At 37.3% G+C, this 20,937-nt stretch overlaps 1 protein-coding gene across 1 annotated transcript in view; it reads left to right on the top strand.

The window, feature by feature from the left end:
- The window catches only part of IFIH1 (interferon induced with helicase C domain 1), a 54,544-nt gene extending 33,932 nt beyond the window's left edge, over window positions 1-20,612 (top strand). The window contains exons 6-16 of the mRNA XM_040971653.1: window positions 5,004-5,214; window positions 5,723-5,940; window positions 7,232-7,348; window positions 10,173-10,296; window positions 10,906-11,160; window positions 11,296-11,555; window positions 15,644-15,793; window positions 17,581-17,742; window positions 19,443-19,633; window positions 20,110-20,200; window positions 20,315-20,612. Coding sequence (XP_040827587.1) covers window positions 5,004-5,214; window positions 5,723-5,940; window positions 7,232-7,348; window positions 10,173-10,296; window positions 10,906-11,160; window positions 11,296-11,555; window positions 15,644-15,793; window positions 17,581-17,742; window positions 19,443-19,633; window positions 20,110-20,200; window positions 20,315-20,494 — 1,959 coding nt within the window. The 3' untranslated portion in view covers window positions 20,495-20,612. The remainder of the gene's footprint in view (window positions 1-5,003; window positions 5,215-5,722; window positions 5,941-7,231; window positions 7,349-10,172; window positions 10,297-10,905; window positions 11,161-11,295; window positions 11,556-15,643; window positions 15,794-17,580; window positions 17,743-19,442; window positions 19,634-20,109; window positions 20,201-20,314) is intronic.
- Window positions 20,613-20,937: the final 325 nt, after the last annotated feature.

Raw genomic sequence — 20,937 nt, 5'->3', positions numbered from 1 at the left:
TTTTGAATTAGAATATACATAAATGTGGTTTGAAGATAGGAGAAAATGAAGTGAATATTAGGTTTGTCCGTGTTAAGTAATACTCAGATTATTTGTGTAATGTATTTATACAATTGAATGCAACTTAAAATTTTCTGTGATAATGTCTATTCTCATTTGCTCATTTACAGAAACTCAGCAATAGATTCTAAAACTTAGTATATTGCTTGTCTGTCTATTATGCCAAAATTTAATTTGAAGTCTTCTTTTTAGCACTGAAGAAAAATGGTCAGAGTCTATTATTTGAGCAATTTAATCATATTGTTTCAAATGTTTTTATGTGTGTGTTAAGTCTAAAAATGATCCTTTGTACCTGTATACTCACTATTAGGACACTTCTACTTTTTTGGCAATGGCAGTAAGCTAAAATTTATTGATCTATAGTTTTTCATAATTCTCCTTATAAAGGATCTAATGTTTTAGAAGAAAAAAAAAGCTTTAAGTTCCATTTCTACATGCCAGTAGATTGAATTTAGACCAGCAAGCACCTTCTCTAACATTAGTTTCCGCATTTCTAAAATGGACATAATAACAGCACTGCTGTGAAGTGTAAATTCTGTCACATACCTGCTGAGAAGCAGAGAGAGAAGTTGGTTATAATTCAGCAAACAGTATATCTTTCCTTTGCCTTCTTCCTTATTTTTTTATAACTAACGAAATAATGTACTTGAATCAGGAAACAAAATCTTAATACCAGGGTCAGAAAGAATAAAGTTTGCTGGATTCAACGCTACTTAAAATGATGTTTTTGATACCATTTGAACATTCTTCCTTTTCCTTAAACTCAGCCTCACCTTGTACCTTCCCAAAGGCCTTTCTTCCTTATTTACCTGTTCTCTGCTATATTAGTTCTTTCACAGCGGGTAGTCTGAATATCAGGGGGTTATTTTTTGTCACCTGTTTGCTTTATTTCTCCTTTTTGCCTGTAGATGTATACACCATTGGAGTTGGGAAGGATCTTCTCTACGTCCAGCTTTCTTGCACTGCAGTGATTCTCTCACTTTTGCTGGGTAACTTGTAACATCAAAGATCCTTCTTTGCCTTGGTGCAATGACTTAATGGCTTAAAATCCTCACCATGCCCACCCTGGGATCCCAGATGGGTGACAATTCATGTCCTGGCTGCTCCGCCGTATTTCTACTTATGACCTGGGAAATCAATAGAGGATGGTCCAAAGTCTTGAGACCCTGCACTTACATGGGGGGACTCATAAAAGTCTCCTGGCTTCAGATCAGCTCAGCTCTGGCCATTGCAGCCACTTGGGGAGTGAGCCAACAGATAGAAGGTGTTTCTCTCTGTGTCTGCTTCTCTCTGTATATTTGACTCTCCAATAAGAATTTTTTAAATCTTGAGAAAAGATGAGATCTGTCTTCACACATGATAGCACTGACCATTCTTTAATTCAAAGACCCTGTTGGAAAGTCATCCATGTATTCATCAAAAGCTGTTCTCTTGGAATCCATGGTCATTGACTAGAGCTCTTTCTTCTGTGATATACTGAGCATATCTTATTTTCTTGACATATGACATAGGAAAATTAGCAGTATGTGGTTCCCATTTTATTTTTGCTTTTGTCCTCAGTTGCTTTAATGGTTTCTTTGACAGGGTTTTCAGTCTTTTCATTATTTTGAGTGTTCATATTCTTCCTGTTATTTGTCAAGACTCTTTTAAAGCACAGCATCCAGACCTAAGTAATATTCTGTGAATCTGGTCTTATGCAGATGGTGAGTCGCCATGCCGTACTCACTTAGCTGGTGAAGGCATCAGACTGGGTACCTTTAACGCCCAAAGTCTTATCTCCACATTATCATGAACTTAAAATCCTTACTTTCTTTTCATTAAAAATCTGTTCAACCAAGACCTTCCTTTGCTTACTTTTGTGGAACTAATTTTTTTAATATAAAATGCCTATATGTGATTAGAAATTGTTACATTTATTCCATCATTTCTTTTGCATTGCTTGATCATTTCATGTCTTATGAATTTGTGCATTTTCCCTTCCTATAATATTTCCTGCTATTATTGTTACATTCTAGTCAGAAGTATCACCCCATCCGATCTAGGTGATTATTATGAATGCACATTTATGGCCATGTTTTAGTCCTCACTAACTATTCATATTCATATTCATCTCACTCTTGTTCATACATTTGAGGGTATAATTTTAATCCTAGATCTTCTTCCTTTCAGTTTTTATTCTCAGAGTTACTGGAAATTCCTCCACTAATTATTCTATCTTTATCATATTCACAATGCCATTTATTTTATTTTGAATTTCTGAATTACCTTTTAATTGAAGCAGGAAATCTCTGACCCAGTAAGTCAGTATAACCTATGCATTCTGTATTTGGCCCAACATTAAGTTCTTTTATCCCCTAACCAAGAAAAAAGAAAACCTCTTCCCTAACATCCTTTACTTTCTTTTCCCATCCTCTGTCCTTTTCCAAAGTTATAGCCTTCGAACACAGAAAGAAATGAAAACACCACCTGTGTTGCCAGACTTTCCACTGCCTATCTAGGACTTCAACATCATGAGAGATAAATCCCAGGTTCCCTCGGATGCTAATACAGTCCCATATGATTCAGCAGAAGTGGGTAGCAGTTGGATTTGATTAGTCTTGGCAAGCACTCTGTCACTTCTCAGGAAAAGGCTCCAAGAGGACCACACATCTCCCAATTAACCATGTCAGACTCCCACCTGCCTTCCTCTGTGTCCTTCAGTAGGAAGTCATTGCCACCCAGAGCGAGCATCAGGGTTTTCAACAGTTGCTATCTCCTGTGAGAAATTCTTTTTGTTCTGTAGATCAGAGGATGCTGCTTCCTTGGAAAGTTTTGACTTACCTTTTCTGGATAGATCCGTGCTTTACTGTATCACCTTGTCATTCTTATTTATGTCAATCATTATATCCATCTTTATTTAAAAACAAATTGAACATCCTGTCCTCAAGGAATCTACTGCCTAGAAAAGAGATGTCTGTTGATTACATAATAATCGATATTTTTACTATTTCCCTAAAACATTCTCAGATATATTATCGTATTGAATTCATGCAGCTATTTTATATGCCAGTCACAGAAAACTGAAATTCTAAGACACTTACTGTCATGTCAGAGTTCATCCAGCCAATACTAACAGAGACATGAACTCTCATGAAATCGATTGGAGCTTCCCCATTCTCTATACATATAGAAAAATAGGCTATATATCAGAAAAATTACCTAAACACTGGAAATATGTCTGATTAAGTTTCCTTTCATTTTCACAGCCTTATTACAGAGTGACATGCTCATTTTCTTAATGTGGGACGTGAGACAGTTGAGATTATTCAACCTTGTCCAAAGTCACACAATACAAGTGGATAGAGTTGATGATTTCAGGGATGACTTGTTTCCTTCTAATTCTTTCTCTTTTTTCCCACTTCATTTAATTTCTGTTTTTATTAAAATCGTCCCCTGTTCTCAGACTATTGTCATGCATAAGAGGAATGGGAAAGAACACTCCTAAAAAAATATCAGTATAGGCCTTCTGGAAGAGATAGGGAAGAGCTGTGACCCTTAAATTTTAAAACCCCCAATGTCATATGCAAGGCTTTGCTAGAGTGAAATTTTAAGGACTCCACTCCCAGAGTTGCTCCCTGGATTCCATAGTTCTGGCGTGGGACTTGGGAATCTTCAGTTCCTAAATCTTTGAAGTGATTTTATGCAGGCAAATCACAGAAACTTAAAAAAAATAAAGCTCTAAATGACACTTTATCTTATCCTTCCCATGGATGATAATGTTCTTTCACTCACCATGAGTCAGTGTTAACTCCACTTTGTTTTTTTGAAACTCATGGATTTCCTTTTATTTCTTCCCTCCTGTACCCTTACCCCAGACATTCACCTTTAGAAGCCACTTCATCAATTTTTCTAAATAATAGCATAAAACATGCTCTTTGTACACCCCAACTCCTCAGCTAGGGAGATCAGCCAACCCTTACTGAATATGCGAGAGGGACTTCACTCAAGTAAAAATATGAGCAGCACATCTGCTACAGACTACTACAGATTTGTTATCAGGTGATCATATTGCAACTTGCATCCTGCCTTTGGAATTCCTCCTGTCAACTCCCTGTTTGCCCCACTGTTCGTCTCTAGGCTTCCATTGATTAACTTCTTCAGGAGATGAAGTATCTCTTTCAGCCAGTATTCTGAATGACAAGTAATGTGTAGCCCTGAGGTGTCATTCATTCACCTTTAACAGACATTGCAACTAGGAGCAATCAGCTGAAAGATACCTCAAGTTCCATTCCTATCACCGAACTATTCACTATTTTGTTCCTGCTCAAACACCAAATCTGTGCCAGCAGCACATTCCTTCAATTGCCATCTCTTCTCCTAATTAAGCCAGAATTCTTCTTTCCTGGTTCCTTCTTTTGTCCCATCCTTTAGGTGTGTTACCTCTGATTTCCTCTCCAAACAACATTTCTGCTCATCAGCATGCTTTGAACTCTTGCATTCAATTAAAAATATTTAGATTAATGTCCATAGTCTAGTCCTGTTCTACAAACTTACATTTTTTTTATCCAGAGTGCCTTTGTACTGATCCATAGCTTGCAAAATTACATTCAAAATATTTCCAACTTTTTTTCTTTGGTCAGCTGCTTCTTTCTCTTTGCTGTTACTGTGCATGTTTCAGTGGGGGGATTATTACATGATGTTATAGTCATTTCTTTTGTTTAGTTTTCATCTATGAGCTCAGTTGGACTGAGTTCCTCAAAATCATCGTAAAAATTATATTCCAAGTGTAGTGTCTACATTTGTTGACAGAACAACAAAAGAAACACAAATAGATTGTGTGTCTAAATACTGGTGATATAAATACTTCTGGTAATTAGTGACACAATAGTAAACCTTTGATCATTTTCCTTTGCTTTGATTATTTTTTCTCCCTCCCTCTCTCTCTTATTGTCACATACTTTAAGGTTCCCTTAGTTGAACAGCTCTTTCGCAAGGAATTCAAACCATTTTTGAAGGAATGGTATCGTGTGATTGGATTAAGTGGTGATAGCCAACTGAAAATATCATTTCCAAAAGTTGTTAAAACCCATGATGTTATCATCAGCACTGCTCAGATCCTTGAAAACTTCCTTTTAAATGCAGAAAAAGGAGAAGATGTTGGTGTCAAGCTGTCAGGTAGGTTTAAAGTGGTTATTTTTAAAGCCAGAACAATTATTAATAATGGCAGCAGATTATGTATTGGATAAATAATTAAAATATTGACAAAATTAGCCTGTTCACATTGCCTTTAATTCCCTAAGCTTTCATTAAAACCTTCCATTTCCCAGAAGAAAACGAAAATGATGTTTTTAGTTATATGACTTGTCTTTCATTCCCTAAGCTTTCATTAAAACCTTCCATTTCCCAGAGGAAAACAAAAATGTTTTTAGTTATATGACTTTGTTTTGTGTGAGAATTTCATCATTAAGTCAAGCACTCACAGGATTTTCCCTTGGTGCTGGCATACTTTTAATTTGCTAGTGGAGCTCTTTAGAACCTCCTTCTCCATGGAATACAATCCTTTCTGCTTTATGGAAGGTGGGTTGAGAAGGTAGGAGACAACAAAGTGAAAATAATTAGGATGCTTAAAGGATAAGCAACATTGTTTCTATTTAAATTATGTGGATTTGAATTTTCTTTTAAGATTTTTCCCTCCTTATCATTGATGAATGTCATCATACTAATAAAGAAGCAGTCTACAATAACATTATGAGGCGTTATCTGAAGCAGAAGTTGAAAAATAAAAAACTCGAGAAGGAGAACAAGCCAGTTATTCCCCTGCCTCAGATATTGGGACTAACAGCTTCACCTGGTGTTGGAGGAGCCAAAAAGCAAGCCAAAGCCGAAGAACACATTCTGAGAGTAAGTAATTACCCTATCAATAAGATCACCATCGAAACAATTGCCTGTGTTTCTCAGGAGTTTTAGGTAAAGTTGAGTTCTGGTACCACAATCATCAGTTAAGTGAAGTCTATTTGCTTTAACTATAGTAAATACATTCAGCCTCCTACAGAACCAAAATATGTCTTAATAACATGCTAAGTTGCAGAACAATACTATAAAATTATGGAGCATAGTCATAATAAATAGAAAGCTGAGACAAATAGAATGCTTTCTTTTTAACATCCCTATTATAGTTTATCTGATGTAGAAATATGTGTAAACTGTGAAAGTTTCTAGACTTTAGTTTCTAAAGTCTTATTTCATGAGTTGCAAGCTGTGCTTTCTTTTTATGAGATTCTAGGAATCTGGGTAGTTCAATGTTAAATACACAAGTGGAAAATAAGGATAAGGATTGTTAACTAAAGAGGAACTTATCAGCAGCCACAAATGATAAAATCACATTAAGTGGTACTTCTTGATCTCAAATGTTAAATGAAACTGAATAGTTCAATAAGTATGTTGGCACCAAGGCAGTAGCACTTGAATTTTACTTCTCTTTAAGTTCAATTTAAAAAATGTAGAGGCAACACAATATTCAGAGATATAATTATTGTCTCCAAGATAAAACTTGCTACTGACATTAAGGATTAAAGCATCTGCAATCTTAGCACATGGGTTGATGACATAACTGGCTTTGCACTGCCTTCTTGCTGAGTGTAAGAGGACAGTAATATCCCATGCAGGTGCAGGGTCCCAAGACTTGGGGGTCATTCTCTAATGCTATCCAAGTCTGTAAGCAAGGAGCTAGATCAGAATTGGAGCAGCCAGGACACAAACCAGTGTCCATATGGGATGCTGGCACTTGAAGGGGAGGAGTTGTAGCCATCGTGCCGTTAAGCTGAGTACCTTCATGTCAGTTGTTCCTGCAGGAAGATGAAATTCAAGGAGGAAGAATAAACTAAAACATTAAAAACACATTAATGATTTAATGAATAATCTTTAGCATTTTCCCATAACTTGATTAACTAAATGACTCTTTTTGATTCTGATAGGACAAATGATATTAATTGTTGGTTAATCAGATCTGTAAATAACACTAAGATATTGTATTTAACAAATAATGTTACAAATTATATGGAATTTTATTCTACATATATTTATGCTATAAATTGTGCATAACCCACTATAACATCTATCAAAATAAGTGTTTGTCATTGTCAGTTTTAAGAAAAACTAATTATGTGAATATTGAAAAATGTCTCCTTTCTAGATATGTGCTAATCTTGATGCATTTACCATTAAAACCGTGAAAGAAAATCTTGATCAACTCAAAGACCAAATAAAGGAACCATGCAAGAAGTTTGCAATCGCAGATGACATGAGAGAGGTATGTGCTTAACAATCTGAAAAAATGTCATTTGAAAATTTGAACAAACAAGTTACAATCTTATAGTATTTTGGGTTGTAATATTAGTAGCAAACCCTTCGTTTTCTAGGATTTCTATATTTTCTATGAATGGCAGCTCAGTAACTGTTAGGCTATGTGTGATCCATGGGAGAATAACATGGTATGGGTGAGAAGGTTTGTATAATTAACTAGAGGGTTTATAACAATTCATTTTACTATTTATGCTTTTTTGGTGAATTCCAGGATTGGGTTTCTGATACACCACAGAGCCATTTCATTTCCACCAGATGACAGTTGGCAATAATAATTAATATCCTAGTTATTTTGCACATTTGATTTCTTAGGGAGCTTTTGTGGTAGTGAACATGTGAAAATGTATGACTTTTCTGTTGAATATTTTCATTGATTATAAATATCAACTCTAGTGGTTAGCATGGGGTGCAGTGGTTTAGTCCCAACTTGGGCCACCCATACCCTATAGCAAACTCTCTTGGTTCAACTGATAGCTCCTTCTTCATATTCCAGTTTATGACTAATTTAATCCTACTTGATTAAATGTATAAAAAGTATTATATATAAATAATAATATCAGTAATGTGAGGTTTGCAGTCATAAAGGTGGTGCTTGAAATGTAATAGGCACTAAACCAATGTTATTAACCAAATACCATCATCATAAAATATATTTCATCTCCTTGAAAAGGAGAATGACATCAAGGAGGAAGAAAGCAATCAAGAGATCTACTGATCTCTTCCATCTGCTGATTAACTGCCTAAATACTTACAACAGTCAGAGCTAGGCCAGGCTGAAGACAGGAGCCCAGATTTCCATCCAGGTCTTCCTCCCAAGGTGAAAAACCTAGACACATGCGCCATCATCTTCTGCTTCCTCCAGGATCACTTTTTCAGAACATTGGAGCTGATGTGGCATAGCCAGGACTTGAACTAGCTCTCAAATAGGGGATGCAGGCATCCCAAGGGTCAACTTACTCTCCTGTGTCAGGAGGGCCACCCCTCTTTAAACTAATATTTTTAATCTGTGTTAAAGACTACTATCTGTTTCAGTTGCACCAGCGTATTTGAATGTATGTTATTCATTTTCACTTTTTATTCAGCTTTTCTTGATCAACTTAAATGAATGTTTCTATCCATAATATTTGTTTTAAATTTAATTTCACTGTATTTTGAAACTTGCTTGTAGTTGAGAGGGATGCACACCCATGTGGATCTCTGATTAGGGTAGGGAGGGTTGACGTGTAGAAAAAGGTGGGTGGGACAAATGTTTCAATCTTTTTATTCCCCTGTCAGTAAAAGGGAGCTAGGAGGGGGTACTCCTTGCTGTTGAATTAGATCGGCACCAGGGATAGGGGATGGTCATTTGATAACATCCCAGAGACCCTTATGTGGGGAAGATTATTTCCCAAGGCTGTTACTTGAATGGTTTTGATATAGCCCCAAGATGTCATCAACTTCGTTGCACTAGGATTAAGAAAATCCTTCTAAAGTCTATTGGCTAACAAAGTCTACCTTAGTGCATCCACAGGCCCAGGAATACACTACAAAGCTAGGCCAGGAGAGCGGTTCAACCTATTCTGCTTTTCATCCTCTGATGAGGCACTCAGTGTTCTCTGCTGGTCTAGAAGAGCTGGCTGTCATGTTCCCCATGTGCATCTGAGTTTATTGTCCACTTGCACAGGCATTAGCAACTGAGAAGGCCCAGTCCCAATACACACACTCTAAGGCCATACCACATATCTTGTGATTTTCTCTGTGGCTGGGGTTTGACTTCAGCCATCTAGTCCTAGAGTAACCTCAGATTTGACTCTTGTGTGTGCCAACCAGTGCGGGGCCAGCTTCTGTCAATCATCTACACCAGCCAACACACATACCAGTGGATGCAGCAGGGTCCGTTCCATCCCTAGCTCCATTTCTCACATGAGCTGATTGGTGTTACGGTCTAACCCAGCCCAGCTCAGCCTACCACAGGTCCAGTCCTCACACACACCAGTGGATGCCACAGCCCAGCCTCTACCCATAATCTTTAGAAAGTATTTCTTGGAACTTTCTAAAAAAAGAATTTATATTTCTTTTGGTTTTCTTTATACCCTGGTATCCTATTTATTGAAATGTAACATACATGCAGAAAGTGATAAATCTGTAACTGTACCAATTGCTAGGTTCTATAAACTAAACACATCTGTGTAACCTTAATCAAGGGCAAAAGACGTTCCAGACCTTCAAAGCTCCTCACCCTGCCTTCTGTCATGGTCTAACGAGGACTACCACGCTGGTTTCTAAAACCAATGATAAATTTGGGTGAATTTTGAACTTTGCGTAAAAGGAATCATACAGGCAGACTCTCTTGTCTCTGGTCTATTAAAAATAATGTGCCTCTTAAGCTTTTTATTTTGGTTGCAAAGGATACCAAAACCAGTTATTTGAAGAGGAAGATGTCTTAGATTTTAGGACTTCTAAATACTTGAACATTCAATCAATATGATTTTAAATTACCTTAAACATTTAGAGTTTTGAACCCTCATGAACTTCACTGTGGCAAACCGTGAAACTGAAAAGTCCAGCAGTGGTGCCTAATGTTGAGTGTGAGCATGACTCTTGGCAGTTGAGGAAGAGTAGGACAAATACACGTGTGATACACAAAGAAATCAGCAGCCCTGAAGCTGTTAGTCAATTTAGAAAATGATTTTGAACCAAGCTTACTGTAATAAAGAGATACTGTTCTTTGAAGATAGTATTATCATTTAACAATATAAATAGATGAGAATAAATGTGTCATTTATTTTCAGGACCCATTTAAAGAGAAACTGCACCATATAATGACAAAGATTCAAGCGTACGGCCAGATAAATCCAATGTCGGATTTTGGAACTCAATCCTATGAACTATGGGTTATTCAAATGGAAAAAAAAGGTAACTTGACTTTTAATTTCAGTTTATTGCATTTTTTTTACAAGAATACACATGACTATTATCACATTTGCACAAAGAAAATAGATTATGAAAGACACTTTGTTCCATGCCACACAGGAATGAACATGATCTCATTCCTTTTCTAACAGAGGAGCTACTGATTTGGCTGGAGTTCTCTTTCATTGAAAGTACATTGAAAGTATTAACAGAATATAACAATGCATCTAAAAGCAAATTGCGCTAATATATTTTCTCAAGCTGATACTCTGTGCATCAGCTATGAAGTATGTTTTAAAAGTTCATGGAAAATACAAACTTATGCAAGGATTTCAAATATTTCTTGACACTAAAGTTAAATTTATTTCTCAATTTGATTTTGCATGTGCCCTTTCAAGTATTCTTGTGCCTGCTTCTGCTGAGACAGAGCTCAAATAGAAGACCCAGAAGCTGAAAAAGTTGCCACCTATTAGCACTCATGGCTCATTTTGAGCCTTCATATGCCCGTCTCAAAGTCAAAGTTACAATCGTAAATATATTCAAGTTCTCAGCACATTTGTAGGGGATATATGGGCTCTCGTTATTTCACTTCCATCATACATCCTTTCCTAGCTTCAAAAGAAGGAAATCGCAAAGAACGTGTATGTGCAGAGCATTTGAGGAAGTACAATGAGGCCCTGCAAATTAATGACACAATTCGGATGATCGATGCATATAATCACCTGGAAAATTTCTATACGGATGTGAAAGCAAAGAAGTTTGCGGTCCTGGAAGATGATAGTGAGGAGAGTGGTGGTGATGAAGATGATGTAAACAAGTCTTTAAAGTTGGATGGGACAGATAGATTTCTCATGACATTGTTTTTTGGTAAGATTCATAGTTTAAATTTACATGTTTATGGGTATATAAATATGGTGTACAACAAGCTGTTTTGATATGTGTTGTATTGTGCAATGGCCTAATCAAGGTGTTTAACATATTCATTATGATTACTTCTTAAAGAAAACCAAAAAATGTTGAAAAAACTTGCTGAAAATCCTGAACATGAAAATGAAAAGCTGACCAAATTGAGAAATACCATATTGGAACAATACACTAGAACTGAGGGCTCAGCACGAGGAATAATTTTCACAAAAACACGGCAGAGTGCATATGCCCTGTCCCAGTGGATCACTGAAAATGAAAAATTTGCAGAGGTGGGAGTGAAAGCCCACCATCTGATTGGCGCTGGACACAGCAGTGAATTCAAGCCCATGACCCAGGTATAAACACCCTGTAAGCCTATCTTATGCTGTTATTACTCTTCTCCAATTTGGTTTTAATAACAATTTAACCTGTTGGTGTCTGGTAAACTAAGTATTATAAGTCACTGTTTTTTCAAGTAATCAAAGAATTTTCTGATTTTGGCTTCTTTTTCAAAAATTAGTAACATTTGAGCTTCATAGCAAAGTGAAGAAATGGTTGCAATATTAAATTAAACGCAGAAATCAAATTTTCACCAAACGATGCAAGAATGTTTACATAGAAGAATGACCCTGTAGTACCATCATCTCCCGTGTTTACCAGTTCTGTCTAGACTGCTCTACTTCTTAGCCAGCTTCATGCTAACGTGCTTGGGGAGGCAGTGGATGATGGCCCAAGTCCTTGGGACACTCAGAAGGAGCTTCTGGTTCCTGGCTTTCATCTGGCCCAGTTCCAGTCATTGAAGCCATCTGAAGAATGAACCAGCAAGTGAAATCTCTCTCTCTTTTTCTCTCCGCTCTTCCTCTCCCTCTCTGTTCTTCCATCTGTAACTCTCTTTTCAAATAAATAGAAATCTAAAGATAATATTTACATAGAATGAAACTTATAAGGAAATTTGGAAAAACTGAGGTATTTCATGTGTTAGAGATTTGAGGTTATGTGTGGTTTCTGTCCCTTTTTAAGATTTTCAGATTTGTTTTCATTTCATTATACTGACGATATAATTAATAACAGTAAAACAAAATAAAAATAACAATAGAACAAACATGAAAAACAAAACAAAAATTAATATTCAGGAGTTTAAAAAGCACTTACAGACATTACAAACTTGAACAGTGATTCTTGTGAGGATAATGTTTCTCCAAAAGCTTAAAGTTATAATGACTCTGAGTCTCGCTGGACAAGATTACATCGGTTCTGTTATAACTGTCACAATCGAAGCCACAGCATCAATTTAAACCTTTTTTAGTGTATGATACAAAAGAGGCTTGAATTTGTTCCCTGTAATTCTTTTTTTTGTAAGATTTTTAAAATCTTTATCTTTTTAAAACCAGGTTGATTTGTTTTTATTACCAAGTCGGATATACGGAGAGCAGGAGAGACAGAGAGGAAGATCCTCTGTCTGATGATGCACTTCCCAAGTGAGCGCAACGGCCGGTGCTGCGCTGATCCGAAGCCAGGAGCCAGGAACTTCCTCCAGGTCTCCCACAAGGGTGCAGGGTCCCAAGGCTTTGGGCTGTCCTCGACTGCTTTCCCGGGCCACAAGCAGGGAGCTGGATGGGAAGTGGAGCTGCCGGGATTAGAACCGGCACCCATATGGGATCCCGGGCGCGTTTAAGGCAAGAACTTTAGTCGCTAGGCCACGCCGCCGAGCCCTAAATCTTTATCTTTTAAAATAAATAAAACCAATATTTTAAAATAAAATCTTAATCTTTTAAAATAAATCTTTAAAACAAGATTTATTTATTCTCATTGGAAAGGAAGACTTGAAGAGAGAAGGAAGAGAGAGAGGAAAATCTTCCATCTGTGTTCACTCGTAACTAGCTACAATAGCTGGAACTGAGTGGATACAAAGCCAGGATCAGGAGCTTCTTCGGGGTCTCCCCACGTGTGCATTGAGTTCCAAGGCTTTGGGTCATGGTTCACTGGCTTCTCAGGCCATAGGCAGAAGCTGAATGGGAACTGGAGAAGCTAGGACACAAAACAGTGCCTATATGAGATCTGAGTGCTTGCAAGGGATTAGGCAATGGAGCCACTGTTTGGACCTGCATTTGTCCCCTGTAACTCTTAATATACCCTCTAAATGAGCTCATCTAAAAGTTATCTATAAAATTGAGTGCCAGAGAAAGCATTGTTTTCCTTTCATAGTTAATTTGTTTCCCCTTTACAAACAATAATTAGTTTGCCTGAGTATTTTTCTTTTTGCTTTACCTTGCAGGAAGCTCCCAGGCAAAACTAAATCTAGGTCCCTGTGTTCGTCCTTTTTGTCCCATCTGTGCTCTTTCACTATGAGCACTGCTTTTCAGCTTCTGTAATACAGTTTCAGTCGTATGATTTTAACTGTAAGTGACATCAACACGTCTTTGAAAAGAAGCAGAGTGCAAATAGGAAGTTTTATCAAGCTACTTTTTGTTCCTTTTCTGTTTTGAAACAAGGGGCTGCCTGCCAAAATGCAGAGCTTACTCTTTCTCACTCCTTATATTCTTACCTTGTGAATGAGGTAGACTCACTCACTAGAAGAGGACAGTAGGTAGAGCTTCCACCTGTGGCTCTAGCATCACATGAGGGCATAGGTTCTAGTCCCAGCTGCTCCATTTCCAATCCAGTTCCCTGCTACAGTGCCTGAGAAAACAGCAGAAGTTGACCCTAATTCTTGGGCCCTTGCATCCACTTCAGAGACCTGGAAGAAGCTCCAGTCTCATGTCCTTGGACTGGCCCAGCTTTGCACATTGCAGCCTTTTAAGGAGCTAACCAGCTGATAGATGACATCTCTGTCTCTCTCTCTTCCTCTTCTTCTCTTCTCCCTCTCTTCATCTCTCTCTGTAAATCAGCATTTCAAATAATAATAAATAAATCTTTAATGAAAAAGAAGTTGGGCATGATGCGATTTGATGACTTGACACTGTGTGAAATTGCAGTGTTTCAATGTTTACTTTGAATTAAGTGTGGTTACCTGCTAAAGAACTAAGGCACGTAAGTTTTTCTCAGTGGCTATGAAGGCAAAAAGGAGAAGTGATTTGAAGAAACTCTCTATGGGGCTTTCCACTCTGTGTTCTCCAGCAGTTAGGAGTCAAATAAGGATTTGTGCTGCCTCTGAGGAAAGAGGGAAGGTGATAGGGCCACACGCTGTTGGTCTGGCAGGTTTATTTCAGCTTAATGCATGGAAACAAAAAGATGGCGCAGATGTATAACAAATACCAACTGAACCAACTTTGTTTAGTCTTCGTATTTTTTAAAAGATTTAATTATTGTTTTTATTGGAAAGTCAGATTTATTGAGAGAAGGAGAAAAAAAGATCTTTCATCCGCTGATTCACCCCCCATGTGGCTGTGATGGCCAGAACTGAGCTGATCAGAAGCCAGGAGCCAGGAGGTTCTTCTGGGTATCCCATGTGGGTGCAGGGTTCCAAGTCTTTGGGCTGTCCTTAATTGCTTTCCTAGGCCACAAGCAAAGAGCTAGAAGTATAGCAGCTAGAGCATGAATTATTGCCCATATGGGATCCCAGTGCATGTAAAAGTGAGGATTTTAGCCACTAAGCTACCATGCTGGGCACTGAGTGATGATGTGGAAAGTTCTGATGTAGAAAATAAGACTACATTAAACATACCAGATTAGGTTTGTGTCCAACCATTATTGCAATGCAATGCCCTGGAGGCATATTTTCATTTATTTGTATTATGTTCAAAAGTTAAGACATTTGTCATTTAAAAATTACTAGTTTAAATGAAGTTGAGCATATTACTTGTCCCCCTTTAAAGATATGCTATATTTACTCCACTCAAAATTAGTAAGACAAGGGGCATGCTCCTGTGTAGTCCTCCCCCTCCCCTCTCTAGAGGCAGAGATGGTCGTAGTTTCTCATGCTTCCTTTCTGGGGTATTCTATATGCTTCCTACTTGAATGTTTCTTAAAGTAAGCAAATACAGCACATGGTGTGAATTTTCTCTGTACTTAAATCAACAATCTATAAAAGCATCACAACCTCTTATCCTCTGAATACTGAAGATTCTGTCATTAATGCAGTGAAAAGAAAAGCCCATTGTAGCTTCTCCCAAGACCATATCCCCTTAACCAAAGCATATTCTCCTCCTTTCTTCATCCCAAGGCACCAATCGATTTATTTCCTTGGCATAAATTATGGACTTCCCACCTCCAGACTGGAGGATGGAAATATTTTTGTTATTGTGTGATAATCCCAGATTGGAAATCAAATGTTGTCTCCCCATCATGTCTTTGTTCAATGCCAAAAACAGATGGCAGTAAATTCGTGAATGAGCTAATCCTTTGATTTACACTGACGAGTTGCAATTTATTATTTCTTCTCTTAATTAGAAGATTTTAATGTGTTTAGCATCACAAAATTTAATTTATTAAAATGTTTCTACAGAACGAACAAAAAGAAGTCATTAGTAAATTTCGCACTGGAAAAATAAATCTGCTTATCGCTACCACAGTGGCAGAGGAAGGTCTGGATATCAAAGAATGCAATGTCGTTATCCGTTATGGTCATGTCACTAATGAAATTGCCATGGTCCAGGTATATTCAAATACCTCTTCCTAATGCTTTGAGTTTTTATTTCCATGTTCCTGTTTTAATTGCTTTCTTTGAGGGAAATGGCACATAATCTCTCTTTATATATATACATATATATACATATATATACATGTATATATACATGTTTATGAAGAGATAAGGAGAAATGGTTATATATATACATATACACATATATACACACATATATATTTTTGCAACAGAAAGGGATATATATATACGTGCATATGTATATATGTATATGTGTATATATATGTATATATATATATATAAATATGTCCCTTTCTCCTGCAAAAAAGTGCAACATTAAAGAATTGTGCAGTACTGGCTATTTGATTATTGTTATTCAAGTCATGTGCAGCCAGGCACCTGTTGCATTTTTAAAAAGCTATTCATTGTTGTTATTTCTGTCTAAAGACTCTCCAAAATCATCATACTAGCTCCATATCAAGGAGTGCAAAGAGACCTGCTAATTCTTAATGTGTGAGTCCCCACCTGCACTAAAAATTAGAAGTACATATTTGTAAGGTGTGTGTCTTACAAAGGCATATGTCCAAGCTCCAGGGAGCTCATGCTTTCTTCATTTTATTCCTTCCTGCTTTCAGTTTTCCTTCATCTTTGAAATTTTTCACAAAAAATATGTTGGATGAAGATGGAGGTATAAATGTGTACATAAATAAATAGGTAAAGAAGCAAGATGTTCCACTTTCACATATTAACAACAATATCAGTGTTAACTTTTGAGTACGTAAAATATGATTGACATAATCTTCTTTCCATAAATATGACTAAGGAATTATTTTACAATTATTTTTATTTGAGAGACAGAGTGATAAAAGAAACAGAGACAAATGATTGAAGAATTCCCATCCTCTGGTTTACTCCTCAAATGGCTAGAGTGGCCAGAACTGTACCAGGAACTGGATGCTCAATTCAGGTCTCCCTTGTAAGTGGCAGGGACTCAACTCCTTAAGCGATCACCTGCTGCCTCCCAAGATGCACATTAACAGGATACCTGAATCCAGAGCATAGTTTTGTGGGATGCTAGCATCCCAGTCCACACCAGGTATTATTGTTTTTCAATACCACATTGCATTCTTGGATGAAAAGCAAATCATATAAGACCAAGATAAACATATGGCCATCAGATAAGGAAGTAATTTTATTTCAAGAACTGATTTATGAGTGAGTAACTTGTTGCTCAGAATGGAGTTTACTTGAGGATAACGTTATAGTTGAGCATTGGCCTCCTGGGTCAGGACACAAAGATTTCTGTTCCTGATAATCAATCTGTGCACCACTTTGTTAGACCCATCATTATGCAGAGTTTGTTTCTGTGAGAAAATGTGCTCAAATTCCAATGTGGAATGCCAGGAACAGACACTCACTCTCACCAGTGTGATGCCAAGGGCAGAAGTGCCTCCTTCTCCCCATATATCCCTCAGGTCAGACCGGAGAACCCCAGCATAGGCACTGAACACAGTTTCCATAGTTTGAGAGAGGTGTTCTTAGGACTGAAAGAAGTGAACTAGATAGCATTTGAAGGCTAGTAAACGGGCCCAGCGATCATCACTCCAGAACATCGTTTCTATAATAAAGCATTTTTCAAGTTTCAGAGTTGAGCTACAAGGAAGATAATAACTAGCTTTACTAAGAACAAGGAGATCATTTGAAGGGTGGAATGCTGAGTGGCGAATAGCATTCTTGGCCCAAACCAGTAGAGTTCGTGCAGCACACAGCCTTTCATTTTCTTGATTTCTTTATGTTCTCAGGCCCGTGGTCGAGCCAGAGCTAATGAGAGCACCTATGTCCTGGTGGATGGCAGTGGTTCAGGAGTCGTTGAACGTGAGACAGTGAACGATTTCCGAGAGGAGATGATGTATAAAGCTATACATCGTGTTCAAAATATGAAACCAGAAGAGTATGATCATAAGGTATTGGTTTTGGATATTTCTGAATTTAGTTTTTATTTAAAGAAAAAAAAAAGGCTTTGTGTGGTTGCGTTTGATACCCTGTGGTTAAGTCTCCAGACAAAAATTGTGCTGAATTGTAGGTTTCGGATTGATGTATTGTGTGTAGTCCCAATTCACAAACAAAAAGTCTAGATCTATGGTAGGCAGGATGTTGTCATGGAGTCATTGCTCATTCCAGTGAAACCAACAATAAATTTGATGGTATAAATTTAGTCTGCCTTTAATCCAGAAAAACTAGCACAACTCACCCATTCAACCCAATCTGGTCATTTGAGTTTGATCCAAACCTTTTGTATAAGCACACATTTTTATTCCAGCAATATTTATACAGTGCCTACTATGTGTCAGGCAATGTTTTAGGAACAACAAACGTGGTGGCAAACTACACAGAGAAGAACCCTGCTGCATGAAGCTTATATTCTAGTATGTGCTTGGCAAGTTCTGAAGAAGGAAAACAATGAACAAAATTTTGAAAGCTAGGTGTACATCATGCTGAACAAAATGCTAGAAAATTGTGTCAGGAGACTATAAAGCCACTCACTAGCTTGGAACTAATGTTGAGTGATTGAGGAAGGTAGCATTGTGGGAGTGACACTGAGGCTGCCATCTGAATAATCAGGAAATATATAACATGTGTTCTAGCTACAGCTCAGTTTACTAACACAGAGTTATTGGAGTCATGTGAAAGAATGTGGTGAAGGAAGAATGTATCACTACAATATTTCAGGAAATCCCCCATACCACTGAATTAAAAACTGTAACTACTATAATAGCAAACAATCCATTTAGAAGAAAATTCACACCCTTGCATATGGGTGTGAATGTTAGTTTCTTAACATTGGAATTGGCTCTACCCTAAATAGAGTTTCACAAAAGGGATGCTTTCAAATTGGTGTGCAAAGCTGTAACCAACTCCAAGGTTTCCTGGCCAGGTTTCTACACAAACTTGTATTTTAAAACCCTTTTAAATAGAAGGCAAACCAAACATTTTGGAGTATCAAATCAAACTTTTGTCACCAAATGATTCCACTAGAAAGTTTCTGCCTCACGTTTCATTTCCTAAGAACGTGAACTGAGCAGCTATTTACAAAGGCTGATGTTTTAAAACTGTTCTTGGGGTGCAACCCAGAACTATCTCTGTAGTTTATGGGTCAAACTTTTCCATATACTTTAAAATAAGACACAATCCCTTAAGAACTTCTGAACCAACTGCCTTTTGGGGTCTTTTTTGTTTAAAAAAAAAATCTTCTCCAGAAAAGCATGAGGTAAGGTGCATGTCATAGCTACTATGTCCCTGGTAGACACTGTAGCAGGCAACAGCTCCTTAGTTCTCATTTAAGAATCTTTCTCAGAATAGTGTCAGGCAATCACTAGTAACTGATGCATAAGGTAAAATGTATTTTCCAAGTCATATGCAAAATTAATATATAACTGAAGTCTGCTTAAATTCATACTTCAAGAATCAAGTTGAAGATTGTAATCTTTTTTCCTGGCAATGACACAGCAATTTTTGCCACATTATAAGAATTGGACTTTAAATTGTGAGTCAAATATATATGTTTTCATAACAATTTGAGATCTTTAGATTCTAAAAAGCTTATTTGAACAAAAGTGTTTACTTAAAAAAAATTCTTAGAAAAACCAATCCTTTTTCTATGCAGATTTTGGAATTACAGATGCAAAGTATAATGGAAAATAAAATGAAAATCAAGAGAAATAACGCAAAGCGTTGCAAGGGCAATCCATCATTAATAAATTTGCTCTGTAAAAACTGCAATGCACTAGCCTGCTCTGGGGCAGATATCCATGTGATTGAGAAGATGCATCATGTCAATATGACATCAGAATTCAAGTGAGTCCGGAAAGACCCATTTTTTAAGTTTCTATTAAGAGCAAATTGTTTGTTCAGTGTTCTTTCAATAGACTTCCCCCTTCAGTACTTCCTGTCCTTTTATATGCCCATTTCCAATGTTTATTTTAAAATATTAAATATTATGCATGACACTGTGCTCAGGAAGGGAGAAACATTGAGAGCAGAATCACATTGATGCGGGGCACAAAATTTGTGTAGAATTTTGTTCTAAAATTTTTGAAAGTGAAATAAGTAACAGACTTGAAAGAAGTCACTGAAGGCAGCACTTGCTCTCAAGGGCAGGCATCCATTTGGTTTGCCATGATGATCCTGGGAAATAGGAGGGGAAGTAGGAATGGGACATGGGCTAATGTAGACATCGGTTTACATGTCAGTTCTTTGACGAGGACCTGTGGGTTGCATATGTAATGACTTACCAATTCTCAGTAAGGATTATTCATCCTTGATGATTTTAGGAAACTCTACATTGTGAGAGAAAACAAAGCCCTACAGAAAAAATTTGCTGACTACCAAATAAATGGAGAGATTATATGCAAATGTGGCCAAGTAAGTAAACTGCCATGGGCTTGGTTTATTTGGATCAAAAAGAATACTGAACTGAATGTGCAATTAATTATCTTTCTCTCTCTCCCTCTTCCACCTCCCTCTCTTGTTTTTCAGGATTGGGGCACAATGATGGTACACAAAGGCTTACATTTGCCCTGTCTCAAGATAAAAAATTTTGTAGTATCTTTCAAAACTAATTCAGAAAAGAAACAATACAAAAAGTGGGTTGAAGTACCTATCACATTTCCTGGTCTTGACTACTCAGAATACTATTTTTTAAGTGATGAAGACTGACTTTGGATTCAAGATTACTTTAAGTTATTATCAGGCTAGCATATACCATTATTTTGATCAATGTTTTTATCATACTGTAGAACTGGTGTGATGATTAATAAAATTATTGCTTACTTTGTATTGAGCTCTTTAAAAGAACATCATGTTCCATTTTATTTATAGCCATGGGTGAAGAAAATCAACCAACAGCACTTATGACTGCAAAGCACACAATATAGGGCCTGGCGCAGTAGCCTTGCAGCCAAAGTCCTCACTTTGCACATGCCAGGATCCCATGTGGGTGCCAGTTTGTGTCCTGGCAGCCCCACTTCCCAAACAGCTCCCTTCTTCTGACCTGGGAAAGCAGTTGAGGACAGCCCAAAGCCTTGGGACCCTTTATCTGTGTGAGAGACCTGGAAGAGCCTCCGGGGTCCTGGCTTCAGATTGGCTTAGCCAATTAAGAC

Source organism: Ochotona curzoniae, unplaced genomic scaffold (genome assembly GCF_017591425.1).
Source record: "Ochotona curzoniae isolate NIBS_2020 unplaced genomic scaffold, NIBS_Ocur_1.0 contig_2210, whole genome shotgun sequence".
Lineage (NCBI taxonomy): Eukaryota > Metazoa > Chordata > Mammalia > Lagomorpha > Ochotonidae > Ochotona > Ochotona curzoniae.
The sequence above is the reverse complement of the archived record's forward strand: the minus strand, read 5'-3'. Positions and strand labels throughout refer to the sequence as shown.